Source organism: Gorilla gorilla, chromosome 4 (genome assembly GCF_029281585.2).
Source record: "Gorilla gorilla gorilla isolate KB3781 chromosome 4, NHGRI_mGorGor1-v2.1_pri, whole genome shotgun sequence".
Lineage (NCBI taxonomy): Eukaryota > Metazoa > Chordata > Mammalia > Primates > Hominidae > Gorilla > Gorilla gorilla.
The window spans coordinates 24,961,836-24,988,270 of NC_073228.2; the positions used below are offsets into that span (position 1 = coordinate 24,961,836).

The following is a 26,435-nucleotide window of genomic DNA, read 5'->3' on the forward strand; positions in this document are numbered from 1 at the left end:
GCCTGAGTATCTTCTGGCTCATTGGTGAAAAGCCACCTCAATGACACCACCCAGAAGTTTGAAACCAGCCGTTGGTACTGGGGAAGTGGCCAGTGACCCAGATTAAGGCCAGAAAACCCGGCCTTGGCCAGAGCCTGGCCTCCCTGCCCCCTGGGCCTCCTTCTTCTTTTCTGGCGGTGGGGGGTTGGGGGGGAGGGGCACAGTGTACCCCAGACCCAGGGACATCTATTTACCCTAACTGCCCACAAAGACTAATGGGGGGCTCTTCCCCTGCCTCCCCACATCAAAAAGAGAACATTTTAAAAATGTTTTTATTTAATTAAAAAAAAGACAGAACAACCAACCCAAAACCAGTAGTAGGTACTGGAGTCACAGGTGCTTAACTGGCGAAACACACAGGGGTGGGGGCGAGGGGGCGGGTTGGGAGGAGGGAGAGAAGGTGGGCACAGGCCACCACATCCCCCCGGGTGGGTGTCAGGTCTGAGATGCAGCGGGAGGGCCAGGAATGGGCGGCCCAGGGCCCAGGGTCCCCGGAGACCCGGCTGGCCGCGGGGAGAAGGCTGAGAAGGCCCAGGTGTCTGAGGTGGTTTTGCTCCCGGCTCGTCCTCTTCTTCCTACTCTTTCTTGGTCCCTAGGTGGGCCCTGCTTACTCTGCCTGGGGCTGGGCAAGAGGTAGGATTCATTGGAACACAGCTTTCTCCATGGAATGATAGAAACTTCTGGGGCAGCGGGAGGGGAGGTGGCGGATGGAGAGGAAATAGAACAGCACGGCTGCCTTGCTTTTGGAAATCACAGAAGAAAAGTCTCGGGGCCTTGCTGGACGGTGGGACTGGGGAGGGCGTTCCCTGCCTTCGGCCTGGTCATGGCAGTGGAGGTGGTGGGGGTGTGGTGACAGGGCTGGCCTAGAGCAGGTGAAGGCCTTGAGCTCTGGTGCTTCAGCACCCGCTGCTGGGCACACTTGGACATGCCATCAGATGATGCCAACCCTGATGGGAGCGAAGGCTCTGGAGCACAGAACACAGGGGCCCTGGCAGGCCTCATTTCAGATCCCCAGCACACGGCGACAGTCAGCTGGGGCTGCTACCGGTGGATGCGTCCTTTCCTGGGGGCAAAGGAAGATGGGACGGACGATGACATCATCACTAGGCCGAACGGACCCGGGTCTGAACCCCAGGGGGCCGAGTCCACCCATGGGCTGTGAGCAGGTAGCTGAGGCAAGGATGCGCTCGTTATTTCCAAGCACGACAGCTACCAGGACTACAGGCGACTGTTCCAGGGTGGATCAAGGAGTCTCAGAAAATAAGAAACAATTTTTCTTTAGAAAGCACATGTTTTATACAAAAGAGGGTTAAGTTCCATGTTCTGGAGAGTTCTTCTTCCAAGCCTGCACACGCTTCCACGCTCTTTGCTTGCTTCAGGAGGGGGAAGAAAAGAATGGCTGGAAAAACTGTAAAACACAGAAACCACTTCCTCAGCTCCGGACAAAGTGCTGAGATCTCCCCTCTGTAGGGAGGAAGAGAAGCCCAGCTCGGCCCCCAAACTCACTCCGTCCTGTTAGGTGGTGGCAGAATAAGTTACAACGATAGGAGTTGTGGGGCCAGTTGCTGCTACTTTTTAAGACAAAGAAATGAAGGTAAGTTGCTCTCCTGGTGTTGATTTGCAGGAAGTTATGATTTGTAACCACCTAGGAAATGGATGTTTGTTCTCTAGGGTTTTTATTGGCCACTGTTCACCCTTAGGTCTCCCTTTCTTGCACAGAAGTCCAGGCTCCTGTTGCCAAATGCCAGTTGGAGGGAGGTGTCTGTCCACCTCTCCCCCGGGACCCCCAACGCTCAGGGGACAGAGTTGCTCCTTGGGTCTATGACAAGGGGCACGGCAAGAGGTCACGTGGCCGCCATTCCCCTGACCGATGGAACCCTCCAGACTCTGAAGTCCAGTCAGTGGGTCTGTCCTGCCCATTCTGAGTGAGGCAGAAACTTCCAGAAGCAAAGAGGATAGCCAGCAACAGCCCCCAGCCTTTACCTGGGCCTCCTCCACAGGCCACGGCCTCCCCAGGTCGAGGGAAGCTGGCCCCGGGACAGCGCAAAGGCCGAAGCACCAGTTGGCTGCAGAGCTGTCTTCAGGATCATAGGCCACCGCCAGAGTCTTGGAGAGAGGGAGAGATGGAGAGGAAGGGAGTGAGCTTCGGTGGTCTGATTTCTGGCTCAACGACACAGGAACCTCAGGTTCAAAAGCAGCTGACAAGAGCCCAGAGACCGTCTTCTTGGCGTCCGGCAGAGCCTTCTGGTGGCCCGACACCCAGGCAGGGAGGGAAGGCCCTGAAATCCCGTTTTTCTGGCAAGATTCGTTTCCAAGAGGAGATAATGGCTCAATTTTGTCTTCCCAAGTTGATCAAGGCCAGGCAGCCTCAGGAAAGCTCTGGGGCTTCCCGGGAGATTTCAGAGACCCTGAGGCATCAAAACACCCTTTTTCGGGGAGGGGACAAAGTCAGCCTTCAGCTTCTTCTGTAGCCCCGGGTCCGGTCTCCCAGCACAACCTTCGTGCAAAGCCAGCCCACGCCACCTCTGGAGGCCAGGGAGGGCTGCATTTGGCTTTAGTTCATTGTTCGTCGTCTTGAGGATCACATGCCATCCTGTGTGACAAAAAGAGCCATTCTGGGGAAAGGCTGGAGCGGAGAGAAAGGGCAGGCAGCTCACACAGGGGTCGTCCGTCGGTTCAGCATGCTGACGTGGAAACCTTCCTTCAGGTCCTGCTGGAAAAAGTCATGCACCTGCAGGAAGCTGGCCTCCTGGTCGGGGCTGTAGCTGGCTGCGGTGGTCACCTTGAGGGGCTCCCTGGACAGCGTGTACATGGACAGCTCCCCCATGGGGATGGCCCCTGTGATCTTCAGGCCCATGGGCGACACGTCCCTGGAGGGCGAGGCCTCGGTGGACCTTGAGCTGGACCTCGAGCGCCGTCGCCGGTACCTGTAGCTCGGCATCCTGGCATAAGGAGAAGAGGAAGACGCCTTAAGGAATTCCCGTTTGGTCTTAAACCTCAACTCTTTATTTTTCTCAATGTAAATGTTTACAGCCAGGACGCCCACGGTCTCAGCCACAATGAAAGACAGAGCTCCAAAGTAAAAAGACCAGCCGTAGTTGTAATGGTTCTTTTTGTCTTCGTCCCGCTTGTCACTCGGGTCACCTGTGTTGCTGGAAATGTAGACGATGATACCGATGATGTTACTGAGGCCTGAAAGGGAAGCGGGGAGCGGGGAGCGGGGCCAGGGAGGGAGAGAGGCAGAGGTTAGACCCACAGCGGGACGGGCAGGGTAGGGAACAGGTGGACACTCCCCTCTCTGATGAGTATTTCTTTATTCTGGTTGCTAATTTTTCTTTTCAGTAATTAATGTTGAATGGGTAATAGAATACAAAGTTCAAATGAGGTATACAATAAAACACACTCTCAGCCCCCAGTTCCCCTCTTTAAGGCAACTACTGTTGTCTTCTTTCATATGTCCTTCCAGAAAAAAAATTTCTCTCTTACACACACACACACACACACCCCTATCATTTCCTTTGCACAGTACTCTGGCTGCTTAGTTTTTCTCTTAACAGTACATCTGAGAGACGGTTCTGAATCAGACCATGGAGAGCCATCCCTGTCTTTCTAACTACGTGCAGCACCGCCATGCAGAAGTCTCACGACTCACCTAACCAGGCCTTTACGGGAGATGTCTGGGTGCTCCCTGCCCTCTGCTGTGACAAGGTTGCCTTGGACATCCTTGTGTCTACAGCCTCACACGTGCACATGGATACAACTACGGGGTGCATTCCTTGCAGTGAAACTGCTGGGCCATGTGCATTGAAACACTTAAAGTACATTTTTGTTTGGGAATAATTTTTGATTTACCACACAGTTGCCAGGTCCAGAGAGTTTCATATACTCCTCATCCAGCTCTCCCTAGTGTTAACATTTTATGTTATGTGGAACATTCGCTGCCACAAAGAAAACAATCTGGTACATTACTTCAGACTTTACATGGATTTGTTTGTTTGTTTGTTTTTTGGAGACAGAGTCTCGCTCTGTTGCCCAGGTTGGAGTGAAGTGGCGCGATCTCGGCTCACTGCAACCTCCGCCTCCCGGGTTCAAGCAATTCTCCTGCCTCAGCCTCCTGAGTAGCTGGGATTACAGGCGCCCGCCACCACACCCAGCCAATTTTTTTTGTATTTTTAGTAGAGACGGGATTTTATCACGTTAGTCAGGCTGGTCTTGAACCCCTGACCTCATGATCCACCTGCCTCGGCCTCCCAAAGTACTAGGATTACAGGCATGAGCCACCACACCCGGCCTTGTTTGTTTTTTGAGACAGAGTCTCAGTCTCAGTCTGCTGCCCAGGCTGAGTGCAGTGGCACGATCTCCGCTCACTGCAACCTCCGCCTCCTGGGTTCAAGCGATTCTCCTGCCTCAGCCTCTTGAGTAGCTGAGATTACAGGCACGCACCACCATGCCTGGGTAATTTTTGTATTTTTAGTAGAGACAGGGTTTCACCATGTGGCTAGGCTGGTCTCAAACTCGGGACCTTACGTGATCCACCTGCCTCAGCCTCCCAAAGTGCTGGGATAATAGGTGTGAGCCACCGCGCCCAGCCTTTACTTGGATTTTACTGGGTTTGTACTAATGTCCTTTCTCTGTCCCTGGATGGATTCAGGATATTACATTGCATTTAGTGTTTTAAATTTAGTCACTCTCTAAGTGCCCTCTGTAAGGGTACAAATGTCCCAACACCCTATCATGAATATTATCAGACTTCTGGTTCTTTGCCAATATGGGAAGTGAAAAATAGCCATTGTCGTGTTTATCCAATTCTCTCTTATTCTAAGGGAGGTTGAACAGAGCCACACTGGTGGGGTTTGAGTTCTGGTTCTACCAAATACCAGTGTGTGACTTTTGGCAAATTACTCCCACTCCTTATGCGTCAGTCTCATCTGTAAAGTGGGAGTAACTGTGGTCCACACCTCACTGGGCTGGTGTGAGGATTAAATGAGCTGATATATACAAAGTGCTCACAACAGCACCCAGCACACAGGGCACCTGACGTAAGTTCAATTACCATCCACTGCGTTTTTTTTTTTTTTTTGAGACGGAGTCTCGCTCTGTCACCCAGGCTGGAGTGCAGTGGCGCAATCTTGGCTCACTGCAAGCTCCGCCTCCCGGGTTCACGCCATTCTCCTGCCTCAGCCTCCTGAGTAGCTGGGACTACAGGCACCCGCCACCATGCCCAGCTAATTCTTTGTATTTTTAGTAGAGACAGGGTTTCACCGTGTTAGGCAGAATGGTCTCGATCTCCTGAGCTTGTGATCCGCCCGCCTCAGCCTCCCAAAGTGCTGGGATTACAGGCGTGAGCCACCATGCCCGGCCCATTGCATTTTATCATAAAGTGCTGTGTTGTGTTTGTCTCTGCACTGTCCACGTCCTCTGTCCATTCTCTGTGGCACCCACCCTGTGTGGAAGGGTTAGAATAGCTTCTGCTAAGGGGTCCAGCAGTCCTGCCCTGAGCACACCAGTCCTGGGTTTCGACTCCTTGTCTCTTCTGTTGTGTTCTGTAAGAACCCTTTCCAACATGGTTTTTTTTACCCTACTAGTTCGCTTTTTATTTATTTATTTTTTTTGAGACAGGGTCTTGCTCTGTCGCCCAGGCTGGAGTGCAGTGGCGTGATCTCAGCTCATTGCAACCTCTGCCTCCCAGGTTCAGGTGATTCTCGTGCCTCAGCCTCCCGAGTAGCTGGGATTACAGGCACCTGCCACCAAACCCAGCTAATTTTTGTATTTTTTGGTAGAGACAGGGTTTCACCATGTTGGCCAGGCTGGTCTCGAACTCCTGACCTCCAGTGATCCGCCTGCCTCGGCCTCCCAAAATGCTGGGATTACAGGCATGAGCCACCGCTAGTTCACCTTTCTCCCCTCTGATCTCTCTCTTGCTGCTTCCCTAGCTTTGTGTTTTCTTCCCCTCTGTATTCAGCACGAGTTGGAAAAGGGTTTCTTAAATAACAACTCCATGAATTCCAGTTTCCCAAAGAAGTCTTGTGTCTTCTTCCGACTTTCCCAGCCTTGGAACCTGTCCCTCTCCTGTGGCACCTACCATTTTCCACCTCGAGTTCTTTAAGAGCCTATCTGACCTCCCTGCTAGGGCTGGTGGCCTGAAGCCAGGCCCCACACACGACTCAGTGCCTGCTGCCCTGCTCAGTCCCCATCAGTGCCCCATGCGCCAGGGAATAAGCCAATGTCCCCTTGCTGGCCTCCCCATTGCTTCCTTGCAGCCAGCTGCGGCCACCTTCTCTGCCTGGACTCATTTTCTTCGGCTAAGGCTCTGGGTCCAGGCTCCAAGCCCCTCTGGTGGCACCAAGCATCTGGGCCTGCCTTTGAAACGGCTCCTCCTGGGGGCACGGGCAGCTGCAGGGGGCACCTCGAGGGGCTTTGGAGGCTGGCAGCCCTGGGCACAGCATGTCTTTGCCACTGTGCGTGTGACTTCAAGGAAGCTACCTGAGCTGCTGGACTGCCTGTGTGCCTCCTCCGCAGGAGCAGGGATGGTGGGGTCGGGCTCACAGAGCGCTGTCACGGCCACTGTGGTTTCTGATGTGACTGGAGTATTCTCTCCCTGCCTTGGGGAGGACGCTCTGGGGCAGTGTTCAGGGGTCACAGCCGGGACCTCCTAAACGGCTCACACCTTGTGAAAAATGACTGCTTCAAGGAGCAGGTGGCGGGCACTGGGGCAGGAGAGAGAGAAAGGAGGTGGGGGGAAGAAGGGACGGGCGGGGGGACCTGTCCAGGAGGGAGGTTCATGCTTCTCCCAGGAGACCCTCAACACAGGCTCCTCTTCCCAACACACACACACGTGCACACACACACCACACTCCTCACACACACCATAGTCCTCACACACACAAACACACAGTCCTCAAAAACACACACTCCTCAGACACACATATACCATAGTCCTCACACACACACACCACAGTCCTCAAATACACACACGCACACTACACGTCGCAGACACACACACACCACAGTCCTCAAATACACACACTCCTCAGACACACACACACCATAGTCCTCACACAAACACACCACAGTTCTCAAATAAACACACACACCACAGTCCTCAGACACACACACACCACACTCCTCAGACACACACACACCATAGTCCTCACACACACACCCCAGTCCTCAAATACATACACACCCCACAGTCCTCAAATACACACACATACACCACATTCCTCAAATACACACACACCATGCTCACACACACAAACCCACCAGTCCTCAAATACACACACACACACACCACACTCTTAACACGCACAAACACACCACACTCCTTGCACACACAAACACCACAGTCCCCAAATATACACACACCACACTCCTCGCACACACAAACACACCACACTCCTCACACACACAAACACACCACAGTCCTCAAACACACACATACACCACACACACAATCACAGTTCTCAAACACATACACACACCACACTCCTGACACATGTACAGCCCCCACAGATCACTCACAGACGCACGCACTCCACACACATGTCTATTTATTGCGCTGGAAGGAAACAGACGCTGGAATGGTGTAGAACCGGGGCCCGGCACCTTGGCTCCCCAGTGGCGGCTGCAGAGCTGGAGCCAGCCCCTCTAAGGCTGCAGTGGCTGCGGGTCCCAGGATGTGAACAGAAGTCATCTACCCTCTCCAGGAGAAAGGGCGAGGGAATGCAGGACAGGACAAGGGTGCTCTGGGAGGCCCACGTGTGCGGCACCATGCCAGGCCTGCCCATCCTCAGCCAAGGTGGCATGTCACTGTCACCCACAGCTCTGTGGCTATTCCCCGATGGCACTTTCCGGGGACATCGGGCATGGCTCTGAGGTGCTGCTGCCTTCTCGTAGCCAGGAGGGTTGGGGCAGTCGGGATGGGCGGGGGCTGCCTGCTCTGCCGAGCTTCCCCGCTCACCCTTCCCCGGGCACCCTGGACTTCTGCTTCCTCTGCAAGACGGCCACTCATGCCCATTCCGGGCCCTTGCCCTGTCTTTACCTGGCCAACTCCTTCGAGTTTTGGCATGATTCCCGTGGGCACCTCCCTGACCGCCTGACCCAGCCAGGCTCCTGTCACAGGCTTGTAAAACTGCCAGCTGAACCCCACCCACCACTTGGCACACCTGGACTAATTTTCCGGTTGAGGTGAAATTCATGCAAGATAAAAGTAACCCTTTTGAAGGGCACAATCCAGTGGCTTTTGGCACATTCAAAATGTTGTGCAAGCATCCAAAACATTTCTGTCACCCCAAAAGGAAGCTCTGTTCGGCAGCTGCTCCCCATTCTCCATCCACCCCCAGTCCTGAACACTGGGACTTTACAAGTCAGTTGCATGTGGCGATGTTATGTCTGCATTCCCCTCCAGGATGCACACTCCCTGGCAGTGGGGACCACACGAAACAGGCACTCCTGTGTCCCCAGCTCCCGGCCCAGCACCAGCCCGGGCAGGCAGCTCACCTGCAGCCACGAAGAGGATGCCAGCACTGAGGACGATGTTGTTCTTGCGGCTGTAGATCCTGCCAGCACCGATGCACAGGCCACCCAGCAGGAGCAGGATGGTGCTGAGGATGGGGAAGATGCTGGAGGCTCGCACGATGCCTGGCCGGGGAGATGGGGGGCACAAAGCAGAGGGCAGTGAGATCAGGTGCCCTCCTGGGCATGGCTGCTTATGTCTCCCAGGAACCTTGCAGCTCCAGGCCCTTCCCCAGGATTTGAGATTCCCATCAGGACCTGGAGACTCGAGGTGGGCCAGGGCCTGGGGAGGCTCAGGGCCATTGGATCAGATGCAAGTGGGGGCTCTGGGCCTGCCCTTCACCCTGGAGTCACATCTGTCTACCTCTTGTTTAGTCTCTCCCTGGGAGTGGGCACCAGGGAGACCAGAGTAACAGCCATGAAAGCAACAAACCTCATCACATTTTTGTGACACTGCACAGCCCCCTAAGCCCTTGCATGAATGCAGTCTCCGTGAAGCCCCTGGAAGGCTGGGAAGCAGTGTCCACAAAGGGTGGCCCTGGTCAGTGGTTGAGAGCACACGTATTGGCATTAGGTGGGTCTGGGCGTGGGCCCTGCTGTGGCATGCTGGCTGTGTAGCCTTGGCCAAGTCACTTTCCCTCTCCAAAACTCAGCTTCCCATCTGTGGAATGAGGTTACTCTTAGCACCAGTGTCCTACACATGTGCTTGGTTTTGTACATGTAAGGTGCATAGCACTGGGCCTGGCCATTCTATACCTTGATCACCGTCATCATCATCAGCCCCCAGGTGATAGACAAGGATGTGGGACCTTAAAACCGGCCTGAAGTCACAGGGGAGGTGTGGCTGGGCCGAGAGGGATGCTCATGACCCACAGTGTCCACAGAACCACCTTTGTAGCCCTGACACCAGGGCTCTGCCACTGACTAACCTCGCTCTGCCATTGACTAGCTGACCGTGGACAGCTGACTTTGGTGACCACCTCAGTCCCCTTTTATAACTTGGGAATAGTAACATCTACCTGTAGGGAGTTGAATTGCAGCCTCCCTAGAATATACCTGTGTCCTAACCCTTAGGACCTGTAATTGATCTTATTTGGAAAAAGGGCCTTGGCCAGGCACAGTGGCTCATGCCTGTAATCCCAGCACTTTGGGAGGCCAAGGCAGGCAGGTCACCTGAGGTCAGGGGTTCGAGACCAGCCTGGCCAACATGGTGAAACCCCGTATCTACTAAAAAAAAAAAAAAAAAAAAAATTAGCCGGGCATGGTGGTGGGCTCCTGTAATCCCAGCTACTCGGGAGGCTGAGGCAGGAGAATCTCTCGAACCCCAGAGGTGGAGGTTGCAGTGAGCCGAGATTGCGCCATTGCACTCCAGCCTGGGCGACAAGAGCGACATTCTGTCTTAAAAAAAAAAAAAAAAAGGGCTGGGCGCCGTGGCTCACGCCTGTAATCCCAGCACTTTGGGAGGCTGAGGCAGGTGGATCACGAGGTCAGGAGATTGAGACCATCCTGGCTAGCACGGTGAAATCCTATCTCTATGAAAAATACAAAAAATTAGCCGGGCATTGTAGCCAGCGCCAGTAGTCCCAGCTACTTGGGAGGATGAGGCAGGAGAATGGCGTGAACCCGGGAGGCAGAGCTTGCAATGAGCCAAGATTGCGCCACTGCACTCCAGCCTGGGTGACAGAGCGAGACTCTGTCTCAAAAAAAAAAAAAAAAAAAAAAAATGAAAAAAAAAAAAAAAAAAAAGAGGTTTTGCAGATGTGATTCAGTTAAGAATCTCAAGCTGAGATCATCCAGGATGAATCCGGTGGGCCCTAGATCCAATGACGAGCATCCTTATAAGAACCTTAGGAGAAGACACAGGGGAGAAGGGGCTGTGAAGACGGAGGCAGAGACCCAATGCTGCTGCCATGGGCCAAGGAGTGCCAACCACCTCCAAAGCTGGAAGACGAATGGTCCTCTCCTAGAGCCTTCAGAGAAAGCAGGGTACCCAACACCTTGACTTCGGGCTTCTGGCTTCCACATCATGACAGTGAATTTCGTTGCAAGTCACGCAGTTTTGATCATTTGTTACAGTGGCCTTGGGAAATGAACATGCCCCATTGGAGGGTTACTGTGAGAAAATGTCAAGCACCCAGTAGGGGCTTAGGGTGCCCCTCCCTTAGCATCTGGGGTGGGAGGAAGGCAAGAGGGAGGGAAGGGAGGCTTGGGAAAGGAAAGCCCAGAGCTCGGCCTTTCCCAAGCACCTGCTGTCTCCCAGTCCCGTAGAAATCTCGGCTGCGTGGACCCTTGGTGGCCCCCGCAGGGGACAGTGAGTCAGGCCGCACTGGCAGGCGCCGCCCTCCCCGGCCAGCTGAGCGGGTTTCAGGGCTGTCAGCCTCTCCTCTGAAGGCAGGGTTTGTCTCCTTTTTTGTGAACGCATCAGTGTGTGTCCCTGCTTCACAGAGAGGAGATTGTCTGGGGGCATTAAATGCAGTTCTTCTCTCCGGTGCCTCCTCCTCTCCGATTCCTCTCTGCCTTCTGGCAGCAGCGGGCTCTGGGATGAAGTTTCCTGTGTTTCTGAAATGTGCCTCTGAGCTGTGCTGGCCAGAAAAGTTGAGGTCAGTCATCCCCTCAATGCCCTCGTTCTGCAGACAGGTCAGAGGAATCCAAAAGAAGGAAGTCCATCCAGCACTTTGGGAGCCCGAGGTGAGTGGATCACTTGAGGTCAGGAGTTTGAGACCAGCCTGGCCAACATTGTGAAACCCAGTCTCCACTAAAAATAGAAAAATCAGCTGGGTATAGTGGCGGGTGCCTGTAATCCCAGCGATTCAGGAGGCTGAGGCACAAGAATCGCCTGAACCCGGGAGGCAGAGGTTGCAGTGAGCCAAGATCGTGCCACTGCACTCCAGCCTAGGCAACAGAGCGAGACTCCGTCTTAAAAAAAAAAAAAAAGCCCAGTTGCTCTAAGATCACTGGATGCCCAGGCTTGGCTCAGAGCCATCCATCCTGCCCAGATAAGTCACACAAGCACCTATGCCTTGCCACACAGACTCATTCCTGAGCTGTGGACGTGCAGATGCCAGCTGGGATTGCCACGGACAGTGGTGCAGGTCGGGCACAGCGCAGGTGGCTAAGGGGTGGAGGGATGAGTGAGGCTGAAGTCCAGCCCGTGCCCTGCTGGCCATATCAAGCCCTGGCAGAGGATCTGCATCTGCCAGGAGACCAGACACTTCCTTCTAACTCACCCCCGGGCACACTGTGGACTCCCAGCAGCCCTGACACCAGCCCCCTGCGGCCTGGCACAGAAGTTATCCACCTAACTGGAAATGCAGACTTGGAGAGGGGCACCAGGCCCAGGGCAAGGTGGGCAGGAACCCCTGGGACCAGCAGAGCCTGTGGAAGAGAAGGTAGGCAGGATGTGGGGTGGTGACCCCCTCAAATCTTGGGCTGTGAATCTGCAAATCAGCAGTGACGTTGTAAGAGCTCAGAGGCCTTCAGGGGGCTCTGCAACAAACAACACAAGCCCAGCTTCTGTGGAAGGCTTCAGAAAGAGTGGCTGGGGGCGGAGTTCCTTCTTGAATTGTCAAAGACTGGGTGGGAGCAGCGCAGCCTTGGATCTACCAGGGTTGGTGCTCCACGCCCACGCAGATGAGCTGGCCTGAAACAGGCATCCTGCAGGCAGCCCCACCACGGAAGCTTCTGCTGCCTTCTCCAAAACACCCATTCTCCACCCAGAGGGCAGAGCCCTGTTTTCTTTGCTGCTGTACTCCACATGTCTAATACAGTGCCTGGCACATAGCAGGCCCACAATAACTTTTTTTTTTTTTTTAAGATGGGGTCTTGCTCTGTCATGCAGGCTGGAGTGCAGTGGCACGATCGTGGCTCACTGCAGCCTCAACTTCCTCGGCTCAAATGATCCTCCCACCTTAGCCTCCTGAATAGCTAGGACTGGAGGCATGTGCCATCACTTCTGGCTAATTTATTTTTATTTTTTGTAAAGATGAGGTCTCACTATGTTGACCAAGCTGGAACTCCTGACCTCAAGCGATCTTCACGCCTTGGCCTCCCAAAGTGCTGGGATTACAGGAGTGAACCACTGCATCTGGCTGCAATAACTTGTTAAATGAATGAATAAATGAACTCTCATGAACCCTCACTTCTTGCAAATATCAGCCGCCAGAGACCTCCCACCTGTGCTTCTACATATTTTGAGGAGCCATAGTCTGGACAGAGACCAGAAGACAAAATATTAGAAATCAGGGTGGCCCTGAAAACACATGCCAGTTGTCTGTGGTGATCATGACCTTGGCCCGTCTCTGAAAGTTGCTCAGCCCCTCCGGCTCCAAGCTCACAGGCACCTGCACTCTGGAGATAAAAGGATGATCAAAGACACATGCAGAGCTTGGTTTTAGGGCCAGATATCCCTGTTTCTGCAGCCATCAAGTGGAAAAACACCTCCCTGTTGGGAAGTCAGTTCAGCCCCACCCCACCCTGACTTCTGCCAGCAGCAGAGACCACAGGCCCGAAAGCCGTCAAGCTGTCTCTTCCATGTGCATCTCTGAGCTTGTTAATGAACCTGGCTGCTTTCCCCACAGCGTACGCTTAAGGAGAACATGGCCTTCCCCAATGAGCTCTAATTGCGGTTGTGCTGTCACCATCATTATATCTGGGAAAATCACTCTGCAGCCCTCCCCGCCTTGCGCCCTCCCCAGAGGAGCTGGAACAGCTCACTCGTTTTTGTTTTTCTTGCTCTTCCAGATCCTCACTCCCTCCTGCCCTGGGCCAAGCTGACTGTGTGGACCAAATCCTTGGGCTTCCGCCTCTGGCTTTTGGAGAAGGGTCTCAGCGAGGGAGTTCTGCCCAGCTGCAGGTGAAGGGGTGGCATTGCTTCCCGACAGCCGCAGCTCCTGCCAGGCAGCCCTGTCCCTACCACTCCCTCCTCCAGGCTCCCACGCCTGCCCCCCTCACCTATCCAGGCCGAGGAGGGTAAGGGCTCCCAGCTATTGCTGGCCCCGGGGTGCTCTCCAACCCCTGTGGGTTTCCCTTAACCTCACCCGCACCTTTGTAAATAGTCCTTCCATAAACATCCTTCATTCATCCTGTTTGACTGTAACATCTACTTCCTGCTGGGAGATCGGGAAGCCATGTGGGGTGACCTCTGGGCTTCTGCATGTTGAGGCCAATCCAGAAAGAGACCCCAGTGCTCCGGGACCATGAATGGGACAGAGACAGGCGAGTAAAGAACAACCAGCACCAATGCCCATAACCTCAGGGGACCTCCAGCGGGAAATGGAGAGGGAACGGTTTGTTTCTCTAATGCCTCTTTCCTTATAGTCCCAGGGTTGGGCCATGGGCACATCTGCCCCCAGAGCTTTAAGAACCACCTGATTGCCCTGGATTGGGCAGAGAAAGGCAGATTCTGAGTTGGGGCTGATTTTCAGTTGAGCCATCCCAGCTAGGCTGAGCACCAAGGGCCTCTGTGGCTGGTTGTGCAGACATGCACTGTACAACTGGAAGGATGTTCATACCATAATTTATGCAGGTGACATCCCTTGAGTTGTGCAGTGTGCAACCTGCACAACTATCTCTGGCGGCCCTATGGAAATCTCATTTGCTTGGTTCAGTGTGGGCCCCCGGTAAGCAGAACCAGAGCATAGGCAGGAGGAGGAGAAGGTGAGGGAGGAAGGATGGGAGGCAGAGCGGTGGCCAAATTATTTCATGTTCTGGGCCTGGTCGCAGCAGCCTGACACTGCCCCAGGCTCTATGGGAACCGCGTGCTGTTCTATTTCACCAGATGACTCAGAATCAAAATCCTTTCTCTTAGAAAAAACGATCCATAAGCAGGTGCAGAGTGAATTGTGCTCTCTCTGAGGATGCTGGTATTGATTCTCCATCAACAAGGCTGGGTCCGAGCCCCAGGGGTGCTGCTGTGGGCTGCTCTTTGTGTGTCTTGGTTAATGTGAAAGGGGAAAATGACTCCGAAATGGTGCAATTTTTCTATTTGCAGGCTCCTCCCTGGCTGCTGCCAGGGAGGTATTCACAGGCCCAGGGATGAGATCTGGACTTAGTGTGGGGGCTGGGTTTGTCATTTGGGATTGAGCTTGTGCTGTGACTTCCGGGCTTCAGTCTGGGGGCCACATGCAGTCACTGGACCCAGGAGCAGGTGCGGGCTCCCACGGGCAGAGGCGGTGCTGAAAAGACTTCAGGACCACATATCAGAGGCTGCTCCCTGGCACCTTCCTCACCTTCTCCCCTGGGTCTCCCAGCACCCCACGAGGCTGTCTTGGTGTGTGACTGTATCTGATTTTTCAAGACTGGAATGGAAGAGAGTATGCAGGAGAGGGTGGAGAGGCCCCATTGTGCTTGGAGAGCCACACCCCTCAGGGAGGCCCAGCCTGGGCAGAGCCTATATCTTTAACCTTCCTTGCTCCAGCCCCAGCTCCAGCCAGTCAGTAACTTTGAAGCCTGCCATGCCCAGCAGGCTTTCTGCTCAGGTCTCTCTCCCCAGGGCACAGGCCCGTCTCCCCAGGGTACAGGCCTCTCAGCCAAATAACCCCATTGAGATACCCAGTATGTCATGGCAGTGATGAGCAAAACTCCATCCTCCAAACTCACGATGTCTGAATAAGTAAGACAGTGAGTGGACCATCCCAAGACAATCACCCTCTCCATGCCCAGTGTCTCTCTTTCCTCCAGCCGCCTCCCCCCACCCTTCCGCCTCCCCACAGAAAGAGAGTCCAGGCCTCCTGACACTCACGGAGGAGGTACTCCGAGCTGTCGTGGTCGTAGTCATTGTCCTCTGGGAAGTGATTGATCCGGAAGCAGTGCCCTTTATAGATCCCTGGAAGGAACGAGAGGAAAAGAACACTGTAAATGCTGTCTGGGTTCACTCATCCGTTCACTCTAGACATGGTTGCCATGTGTGTGAGCCTCTGTGCAGGTCCTGGGGACAGACAGAGAAGAAAGGCAGGCTCCAGCGTTCCAGTCTGGTGGGGGCACGGGAGAGACACACAGAGAATGGCTACACCAGGAGAGATATGCCCCAAAGGTGACCCTAGTTATGGTCCAAGGGTGGACGCACGTGAGAGTAATGGGATCCGGCATGAATAACCATTGAGACAAGAGGTGCCATGCAGAGCTGCCCGGGGCAAGCAGGAGGTTGGATCCCTCTACCCAAGGGACTCTTAGCCGCATCTTGAAAAAAATAAAAAACAGGTTGGGCACGGTGGCTCATGCCTGTAATCCCAGCATTTTAGGAGGCCGAGGTGGGTGGATCAGGAGGTCAGAAGATCGAGACCATCCTGGCCAACATGGTGAAACCCCGTTCCTACTAAAAATACAAAAATTAGCTGGACGTGGTGGCGAATGCCTATAGTCCCAGCTACTCGGGAGGCTGAGGCACAAGAATTGCTTGAACCCGGGAGGCAGAGGTTGCAGTGAGCCAAGATCGCACCACTGCACTCCAGCCTGGCGACAGAGCAAGACTCTGTCTCAAAAACAACAACAACAACAACAACAACAAAGAATTTGCCCACTGGGAATGGAGCACAGGGGGCTTTCCAGGCAGAGAAGCAAGACATGTGAAGGCAAGGGTGGGGTTGAAGTCTGTCTGTCTGTGTCTTTCCCTCTCTTAAACCATAGTTATGGCCGGGTGCAGTGGCTCACGCCTGTAATCCCACCACTTTGGGAGGCGGAGGAGGGCGGATCGCTTAAGCCCAGGAGTTCGAGACCAGCCTGGGCAATATGGTGAAACCCCATTTCTCCTAAAAGTACAAAAATTAGCTGAATGTGGTGGGGTGCACTTGTAATCCCAGCTACTCGGGAGGCTGAGGTGGGAGGATCACTTGAGCCCGGGAGGTGGAGGTTGCAGTGAGCTGAGACCACATCACTGCACTCCAGCCTGGGCAACAGAGCCAGACCCTGTCTCAAAAAAACTCAAAAAACCACAGTTATGGTGACTCCTTCCTCAGGTACACAGCTGGTGCAGATTCCAATCCCCTCACTCAATGTGGTTGAGGGAAGAGAGGATGGAGCAAGAGAAACTTCCAGAAGGGCTGAGACCATCACCTGCTTGGTTTCTTCCTCCCTACTCTGAGAAGTGGCTCTCATGGGGTGGGGGGCCAGACCCCTGGGTAGCTTCGTAATGTAGGACAGGCCAATCCTCCCTTCCAGAATCTTCTGCCCTGCTCTCCTAGTCCTCTGCTTCCCTGAAGTCTGAGAATGGCCACCACAGAACTGGACGTTGGTTGCCAGGGGCACAGGGTGTTGCCGCCACGTCCCATCCACGTCAGACAACCCCTTCCCCCGGGTCAGCCCCCCGGCTCCTGCAGCCTGGGAGCCACAAGCTCATCTTGACACCAAAGGAGCAGTTTCCAACTGGGGCCAATTCCTTTTCTGCAGCGGCTGCAAGCGCCCCCTGTTGCCTCAGTCAGTCAGGAGCACAGTCCTGGCGGCAGGGTCCGGGTGCACGTCCACCTCTCATGCTTCCAACCAGGAGAGGTCCCTGGCGAGCTGGGAGCACGCTGCCCTTCTACCTGGTCACCAAGAAGCTGATTACCAGCTGCCGTCCCCAAGCTCTTTCCTCCATTGGGCCCCTTCAGCTGCTGCCTCCAAGGAGCTGGAGTGTTCAGTGACAACCCTGCTTCCTGAAGGTCCATGGGCCCTGGGGGCCAGCGGTGGGGGGCAGGATGGTGGGGAGGCAGAGGGAGGGTCTCAGAGGTGATGCTAGGAGTGTCCTCTGCATAGGATCCAGCATGAACAACGTAGTTATTAACTCCTCGGTCTCCTCATCTGTAGAATGGGCAGAGAGCCACAGCCCTTATATCCTGGGGATCTTAGGAGAATTACACCACGTCATACTTGAAAGGCACTTAGGGTGATTCTGGGCCCATGGTGGTGGCTCAGAGTTGGGGGGTTGCTGCTGTTGGATCTAGAAATGACCCACCCTCGCTCCTTCATGAGTGGCTGAATTGGTGGAGAACCATGAGGGTTTGTGAGCAAGAGGAAGGAACTCCAAGACAGGCTGGCCTCAGGGTGGTGGGGTGGGGACACAAAGGCCAGAGTGGGCCGGCTACATCCCCTCTCACTCCTGGCTCTCCCATGGCAGGCTCAGAATGTTCCTGGAGACCTGGAGTAGGCATTTTGCCAGCCGTGGGTGGGTGAGACCAAGCTCTTTGCTGTTCCTCCCCTTCCCCACACAACTTTTTTTGGGCTACTTCACGGGTCTAAGCAAAATCACCGAGTCACACATGCATGGTGGGACCAGTGGCAATAAGAGGTTGAAAAAGAAAAAGGAGTCTCTCTTTCCCGATTTGCTCTGCAGCGGCAGGCTGCTAAGTCCACCGTGTGTCTTCTCAGACGCTCCTTCGTGGGCACACCCTTCCACGTATATACGTGTGGGGTTCTGCCCATCTTAAAAAAAATTACACTTGTCTTGAAATAATTGTAGAGTCACATGCAGTTGTAAGAAATAATACTGGAACCATCCACCTACCCTTTATACTCAGCTTCTCCCCATGACAACATCGTGCAAAACTGTAGTGCAATATCACAACCAGGACGCTGACATTGACAGTCAGGATACAGAACACTTGGTCACTGCAAGGAGTCCCCACGCTGCCCTCGCACAGCTCCACCCAAGCCCTTCTGCCTGTCCCCTCCCTGACCCAAGGCAGCCAGGAATATGTTCTCCATGTCAATAGTTTTGTCATTTTGAGACTGTCCTACAAATGGAATGATACAGCATGTAAGCTCTGGGGACCGGCTGTTCTCACTCAGCCTAACCCCCTCAGGATTCATCCAAGCTGTCATGTGTATCAGTAGTTTGCTCTGTGTTATTTCTGAGCGGAATTCTGCGGCATGGATGCTGCATTGTTTGTTTCATCATTCACCCACGGAGGGACACCTGTTGTTTCCAGCTATTACTAACGAGGCGGTGGAGAAGGGCACAAGCTGTCTTCAGCCCTGTGGAGAGTGAATGAGATTGTTCTCTGTCCCTAGAGCCAAGAATCTGGGATATTTCCCCTAAACATCCTAAGTCAACACCTTCAGCTATTTCTTTGTTTCTTTTTTTTCTTTTTTTTTTTTTTTTGGAGATGGAGTCTCGCTCTGTCGCCCAGGCTGGAGTGCAGTGGTGCGATCTCGGCTCACTGCAACCTCTGCTTCCTGGGTTCAAGCAATTCTCATGCCTCAGCCTCCCAAGTAACTGAGACTACAGGCACGCACCACCACCACTGGCTAATTTTTGTATTTTTAGTAGAGACTGGATTTCACCATGTTGGTTAGGCTGGTCTTGAACTTCTGACCTCAAGCAATCCACCCACCGCGGCCTCCTAAAGTGCTGGGATTACAGGTGTGAGCCACTGTGCCCAGCTACCATTTCTTTACTGGCGGTTTCAAGTGCCTTCTTCTCCCTGGCTCCCTCCTCTGGGCTTGCTCCCAACTCTTGGTGCCTGGAGGCACAGCTCCACCACCAAACCCAACGTTCAGGCTGGGTGGGTCTGACCAGCTCAAACCACATTGGCACTTTCTTCTCTTCTCTGGACTCCATGCTTCTGTTAATGGGACTGGGTATCGCTGTTGACTCGGTCTCCTAGGATTTTTTTTTTCACAAAAGTTGCCTCACCTCCCCCGAATCTGTTTTTGTGGAGTAGAATGTTTGGCACTAAGGACTTCACATTTATCCCTGTCAAATTTAATTTCGTTAGCGTTGGCCTAGGGCATTTAGTAAGGAGAAAATGAATGGCTGATGCAAGGAGTAAGAAAGAAAGCCATTTTCAATCCACTTCACATGTGTTCGCTCTCCATACATGGGCCATTTGCTGTGCTATCTATTAAGTGATATTTAGGGTGGCTAATTGTGAGATCCTGGCTGGCTGGGCTGCAGGAATGCTGAGGTCGCGAGGTGGAGACAGGGGTTGCTGGGCTGTGCTCCCAGAGACACTGTGGCCCTCACCTTCCTGAGGGCCAGGAGACCACTAGCGTGAGACTTTGTTAGTCACTCGGCCTCAGGCAAGTTACTTCTTCATCTAGAAAACCTAGGAATTGGACCAGAGGGAGACGGTCCTGCTTGAAGATTCTATGACTATTTTGTAAATAACAGGCACGGGGTGTGTGCACAGGTGTGCATGCCCCTTCATGAGCAGGTACAGGCTCGTCTGCACACGTGTATATCCCCTCATCTGCACATATCAGGAGACACTTTCATTAAAAGTATATTTCTTTTTTTTTTTTTTTTTTTGAGACAAGTCTCACTCTGTGACCCAGGCTGGAGCGCAATGGCATGGTCTCGGCTCACTGCAACCTCCACCCCCCGGGTTCAAGCAATTCTCCTGCCTCAGCCTCCCAAGTAGCCGGGACTACAGGTGCATGCCACTAAGCCTGGCTAATTTTTGTATTTTTGGTAGAGATGGGGTTTCATCATGTTGGCCAGGTTGGTCTTGAATTCCTGACCTCAGGTGATCCACCCGCCTCGGCCTCCCAAAGTGCTGGGTTTACGGGTGTGAGCCATCACACCTGGCCTCATTAAAAGTATATTTCTATGGGCACAGGAAGCATCTGGAAAGAAATATCCCCAAATGTGTCCAGTGTTTTATTTCTAAGCGATAGAGTAATGAGCAAGTTACATTTTTCTTCTTTACATTCCTCTGTGTTTTCTGAATTTCCTACAGTATCTGCAAATGAACCAATAAAAGTAAGAAAAGAGACCAGATTCTTTGACTCCGAGTGAAAATGAGGTGGTGTGTCTGAAATGACAGCAGATGCACTTGGACATGGGAGCTGGGAAGCGAGGTGTGAACCCTGGGGGCCAGAGGGTGTGTGGGCAGCATTCGAGCCTCTCCTTCCATGACCTCTGTGAAGGTCATGCCTTGGGGTCATATCCCCAAGTACAGTTGAATGGCCAACCCCCAGGACCCGATGGGTTCCAGGGACATAGGAACATTGGAAGAGTCCAGGCAAACGGGGTGAGCTGGTCACCCTGTGAGCCATTTCAGGGGCACTAAGCCTCCATATGGGCCACCTGAGGCCATCGTCATTAAGGGAATCCTGGAGAAAAGCATGTCAGAGGGCAACTTGCTGATGGTGCTCATTCATATAATCCTTCGTCATTTGCAATGCATTTTCAAAAGCATGACCTCATTTGATCCTCACATTCACAGCTGCCACAGGCACCTACTGAGGGTGTATGGTCACCCTTCTGTCCACCTCGTACCTCTTGGCCTATCTTTTACCCCAGCCACACATGGCTGCCGCGAGCGACCAGCTCTGTGCAGGTGGAGCCTGCTGACACCTCGATTCAGCTGCACCAGTTACTTCTTGCTTTCTGCCCACAGCACTGAGTAGGTTGCCTGAGGGAACGACTCTGCACTCGCGCACGTGCAACTGGAAGTTTGAGGGATTGACCACCCTGGGGGAAACCTTTGAACAGTGGAGGACAGGATGGGAGCTGGTGGATAAAGGTCCCCAAACACTGTCCCTTGGTGGGCAGTTCTGAAGTCCATTCTACACTGCTTCTGAAGGGGTGGGTCCCAGCAGGACCAAGCCAGGTGATCATCAGCTCAGGACATCCTTGCATTGGCTCTCCCCTCCCCGATGCCTGGTCCCTAGGATGGCCACCCAAGATACACCCCCTGCATGCCAGCCCTGGGCTCAAGCTATGATGAAGGCTGGGCGTGTTGCATGCTTCAGCCCATTTCATCTCTTGCAATAATGCTCCTTTGAAGATGGAGAAAGAGGCTTAGAGATGCTGAAAGACCTGCTTCCACAAGGCTCACAGCAGAACAATCAGGCATTCTACCCTAATGTAAAACATTACCTAATGTAAAACAAAGTCTTCTCTGCTCCATTTGACAGAAGAGGAAAGTGAGGCTCAGGGGACACCTGGTCCCCTGCACAGGGCACCCTGGAATCCAGCCTCCTGACTCCTTGTCCAGTGCTCCTCCCACACCGCCCCGATGCAGCCTTTCCAAGAATCCTCTATAGATGCAGGGCTGGGGCTCTACAGGAGGTGAGGCCCAGCTGGTTTTTCTCCCCAAGACAGAAAAGGAAGCGAAACCAGATAGCCACCAGGTGCACTGGGTTAGCTTCAAGGAAACAGCTGTCAGGTGATGAAGAGCGGGGTATTGGGAGTCTCCAGGCCCTGGGAAAGAAGGCAGCCTCGGATTGGCTGGGGCTGTGGAAGCCAGGGAGAAGGCGGCCCAGCAGCACAACTCCCCTTTAGGATCTAGGAGGGGACGAGTGTGCATAAAAAGGAAAGAGAAGGAAAGGGCAAGTAGAACATGATACTGAGTGGGACCTTTCCTGTTCACTCATGCATCACTCATTCATTCTCAACAGACTTTCACCGTTTGCTCATCACTCAATCATTCATTGCTCGACAGTATTGTCACTGTTTACTCATCTCACTCATTCATTCAGTCATTCATTCATTCATTCCTCAAGAGCATTTTACAGAGCCCATAGCAATGTTCTAAGTGCTGGGGCTGCCAGTCTTAGTAAGATGGAGTCCTGGCCCTCACGGAGCTCTCATTCTGGTGGAGCAGGGCAAGGCGGGCTGTTGACACAAGAAGATAAAATAAATGAATATCAGCATCATTTTAGGTGGCGCCATGCGTGAAGACAGGGGAAGGGGTCTGAGGCGTGTTAGGCTGTGGACTCTTGTCCTAAAATTGTGGCTGAGCTCAAAGCTGAGATGATGAAGGTGTGGAGTCCACTTCCGGGAACACACACCCCTGCGGGGGCTGCTCAGATACGTGATTTCAGACCATCCTCCATGATCCCCACTCTCTCCAGGCAACACTAGAAGAGGAGAGGGAAAGAACCCCAGACTCAGTCTGGGGACCAGCAAGAAACACCTACTGAGGCCACACAGACCAGAGAAGGCGGTGAGGGTGAAGACCACATCTGGGCCAAGTGTCCAGGCAATTTTGGTTGAATTAACTTAGGAACTGCAAAATAATCAAACAACATGTATTGTTCTAGAGAGCCAGCAATGCAAACTTTACCATAATTTAAAGCAGCCATCTCCCAACTACTCCAAATTGGAGAGGTTTCCCTGGACTGTATGCTGTGAAAGGGGGTAGCTGTACTCAGGTAACAGCCCTGGTCCAAGGGCCAGATGGACCATGTCTGTGTCTCAGAGAGGGGCACACTGCAGGAGCTCAGAGCATGCCTGTGTCTCTCTGTCCTCCTGCCAATCATCTGCCATCACTACTTCTCCTCAAGGTTTTCCCAGAACTACTCAGGACCTGGCCCTCTCTCACACCACGCCATTTCCACAGGACGGAAGGGAACAGCCTAGAAAGACTGGAGGGCTCTATGTTTCCAGGAGGCTACAGACCATCCTGGAAATGACCTGCCTGGGACTTCATGGAGGAGGTGGGGAACTGAGGGGTAACAGGACTTTAGCTGGGCTGATAGGTGATGGGGGCATGAAAGAGCTCTGTCCTCATGATAAGAGTGACAGCAAATATTTACTGTACTTAGCACCTATGATGTATCAGGCACTATTTTGAACATCTGACATTTATTAACTTAATCTTCATGCTAACCCTATATGGTAGACAGGCTAACACCCTTTGTTACTAAGTGCCCTAACTGGGATCTGAACCCAGGCTGCCTGGCTTCAGAGTCTGTGCCCCTACTTCGTACACCAAGGAGGCAGAAGAACACAGAGCTCCAAGACGTTCTGTGTGGCTTCAGCATGATGGGGAAGCACATGTCCCCAACACTCCTTAGGATTAGACTCTGGGGCTGAGGGTATTGGCTGATGCTTCAGGCTGTGTTAATCCTTCACTAGCAGGCAGAGATGCTGAAGCAGCGGGGACAGCAACCCAGGGCCCCACACCACTGGGACAGCGAGTAGTCAGGGAGGGTAGGCATGGGCACAAAGGCAGAGCTTGGCTGGGGAGCAAGGTTAGGATTTTTGAGAAGGGCTGATGTGTGCAGAGAAGGCATCACTGTGTCTGGTGCAAACAACGGGGGCAGTCGGGGCAAAGGTGTGAAGGTTCCCAAACCACAGCTGTTCTGGCATGGTTGGGTAGCAGTGATGGGGGAGGTAGAGGAAGAAGAAGCTGGGATGGGGGTGGGGTCTTGCATGGTGGGCAGAGGACGTGGGAGTTTATTGTACAGTCTCCACGGTGGGGATGCAGTAGTCTGAATATTTGTGTCCTCTACCCCCATATTCATACGCTGAACTCCTAACCCTGAGGTGATGATGTTAGGAGGTGATTAGTGGAGCTCTGACAAATGTGATTAGAGTCCTTTTAAAAGAGACTCTGGAGAGCTTGTTTGTCCCTTCAACTACATGAGAACACAGCAAGAAGGCACCATCTATAAACCAGGAAGCCACCCTCACCAGACACCAAATCTGCTGGCGCCTTGATCTTGGACTTCCCAGCCTCCAGAACTGTGAGAAATAAATTTCTGTTGTATTGTAAGCCACCCAATTTATAGTATTTTGTTATGTACTACAGATACACTATATTTTGTAGTTTGTTAGCAGCCTGAATGGACTAAGGGAGGGCGTGACTTCAGGTTGGAAGGCCCAGGGAGGTACCCTTCTTAAAGGGAGCTGCATGGGATAGGAGCAGCAAGGAGATGTAAAACCAAGAAATGCAGCCCAGAGCAATGATAAGCGATGTTCTTGGTTTGGGGAGACACTGGCTCCTGTCCTTGGACGTGGTTTCAGAAGAGGGACTGGAGGCCAGGATGGAAGTGACTTGGCCAAGATCATTCCAGCACAGAGAGGCAGGGTGCATTAGTTTTCTGGGGTTACTTTAACGAAGTATCATACACTGGGGGGGGGGGGGGGGTTCCATGACAGAAAGGTATTGCCTTACAATTCTGGAGGCTTGAAGTCCCAGGATCAAGGTGTTGATGGGGTTGGTTCCTCCTGAGGGCTGCGAGGGAGAAAGCTCTTTCATGACTCTACCTTGCTTCTGGTGTTTGCTGGTGATCTCTGGCGTTCCTTGGCTTGTAGAAGCATCAACCCCATCTCTGCCTTCTCTTCATATCATATTCTCTCTGTGTGCATGTGTCTATGTCCAAAGTTCCCCTTTTCATAAGGGCCCCAGTCATACTGGATTAGGCCCTACTCTAAAGGCCTCATTTTTTTCTTCTTGAGACAGGGTCTCACCCTGTCACCCAGGCTGGAGTGCAGTGGCGTGATCTCGGCTCACTGCAACTTCCACCTCCAGGGTTCAAGTGATTCTCCCGCCTTAGCCTTCTGAGTAGCTGGGATTAAAGGCATGTGCCACCATGCCTGGCTAAGTTTTGTTATTTTTAGTAGAGACGGGGTTTCACCATGTTGGCCAGGCTGGTGTCGAACTCCTGACCTCAAATGATCCACCCACCTCGGCCTCAAAAGGCCTCATTTGAACTTGATTACCTTTGTAAAGAGCCTGTCTCCAAATCAGGTCACATTCTGAAGTACTGGGGTTAGGACTTCAACATAAGAATTTTCGGTGGGGATGGGGTAGGGTGCAATTTAACCCATAACCCAGGATTTGGAGCAGAGGCACTGGTCAGGCCCACCAGCCAGTGCTCCAAGCTGCTGCTGACAAACTCGAGGCTCCTTGATTCCCCATGCCTCAGCTCTTTGCCCAGCCCTGCCCCCTGCTCCCCGCAATTCTCTCTTAGAGGTCCCCCTCGTAATTCCTCCACTTCCACACCGAGCGCCAAAGAAACCCCCTAATAACCGTGATTTCCTAATTGGCACACTCTGGTCTCCTACGGGCTGGCCTCTTTCCAGCTTCAGCAAGCCAGGCTGTTGGGAAACCTCTCCATGGGTTCCTGAGTGAAACTCCAGGCATGGAGAGGCAGTCTGGGCTGGGTCAGGCTTTCTCAGGGAGCCCTAGCTTCCTGGCCTGCTAGTGGCTCTCCATGAGACCCTGGTAAGCCACTATGACCTTCAGTTCCTTCACTGAACTTACATTTATTGAGCACCTGCTGTGTGTGAGGTGCTGGGGACTCAGAGATGTAGCAGAGTGTCTGCTTGCTAGAACCTGTTTCCTTTTCTTACGGTGCACACAGCTACACTGTATTTCCCAGCTTCCCTTGCAGTTTGAGGTGGCCTGTGACCCAGTTGTCCAATGGAATGTGAGCTGAAGTGACGTGAGCCACTCCTGGACAAGGCTCAAGAGCAGTGGGGGTGGCCCTCCATCTCCACTCCCTCCCAACCTGCCATGGGATGAAGGAAGCCTGGGTCCCTGAATCACTCTGTGGAACACAGGTGTCCGTTGAGAGGGCCAACCATTTGGACTGTTACATGAGCAGGAATTGAACTCCTACTATGTTTAAGGCATTATACATTTGGGCATATCTCTGTTAGAGCAATAATCAATAATACAAGAGGAGAACAGGACAGACACGGTCTCTGCCCTTCTGAAGCTTTCTGGTTCCATAGGCATTCAGTGACGACTGAGGAAAGGGCTTAGAAAGAGTCCTGAGTTTCCGACAGCACATCACCGAGAAGCCTGGCCCAGGCTGCAGAGTAGAAGTGAGGGAAGCCACTCCTCATTCAGAAAATGGGGGAAATATTTTTACAACCTTTCATATCTCAAGTGAGACCCAGTGAGACCCATGTTGGTCAAGACACCTTGAGAAGGCTAAATCGTGATGATGTCATGAGTGTGAGTATATGGTTTTCAACTCCTCATTTCTCGGAGATGTCTTTAGACTAGACTGTTCCAATTAGAGTTAAGAGAGGGGCTAAAAATAATAAATGCTTGCCATTCAGATCCTGGGAAGTTTCTTTGGGCAAATGAGGACGACTATCACTGGCAACTGCTCAAAGATTCACACATGCTTATTTCTTTTTTGATAGTTTAGAGTCATTGAGGTGCCTTGTGGTCCCTCTAGAATCTGTTTGGGTTTGTTTTTTGTTTGTTTGTTTGTTTGTT

General features: G+C 52.9%; 2 protein-coding genes across 2 annotated transcripts in view; both read right to left on the reverse strand.

Moving 5' to 3' along the window:
- Window positions 1-295: 295 nt before the first annotated feature.
- Window positions 296-2,391, reverse strand: LOC101130857 (uncharacterized; the record flags this gene model as incomplete). The annotated part of the gene is made up of 1 exon (XM_019026230.4): window positions 296-2,391. A coding segment is annotated over one exon (777 nt), but the record flags the coding sequence as incomplete, so codon positions are not given.
- Window positions 296-26,435, reverse strand: part of CACNG4 (calcium voltage-gated channel auxiliary subunit gamma 4) — a 70,053-nt gene continuing 43,913 nt past the window's right edge. Inside the window, exons 2-4 of the mRNA XM_031011745.3 lie at window positions 15,293-15,376; window positions 8,539-8,679; window positions 296-3,231 (exon numbers count right to left, since the gene is read on the reverse strand). Of these exons, the coding sequence (XP_030867605.2) occupies window positions 2,693-3,231; window positions 8,539-8,679; window positions 15,293-15,376 (764 nt within the window). The 3' untranslated portion in view covers window positions 296-2,692. The remainder of the gene's footprint in view (window positions 3,232-8,538; window positions 8,680-15,292; window positions 15,377-26,435) is intronic.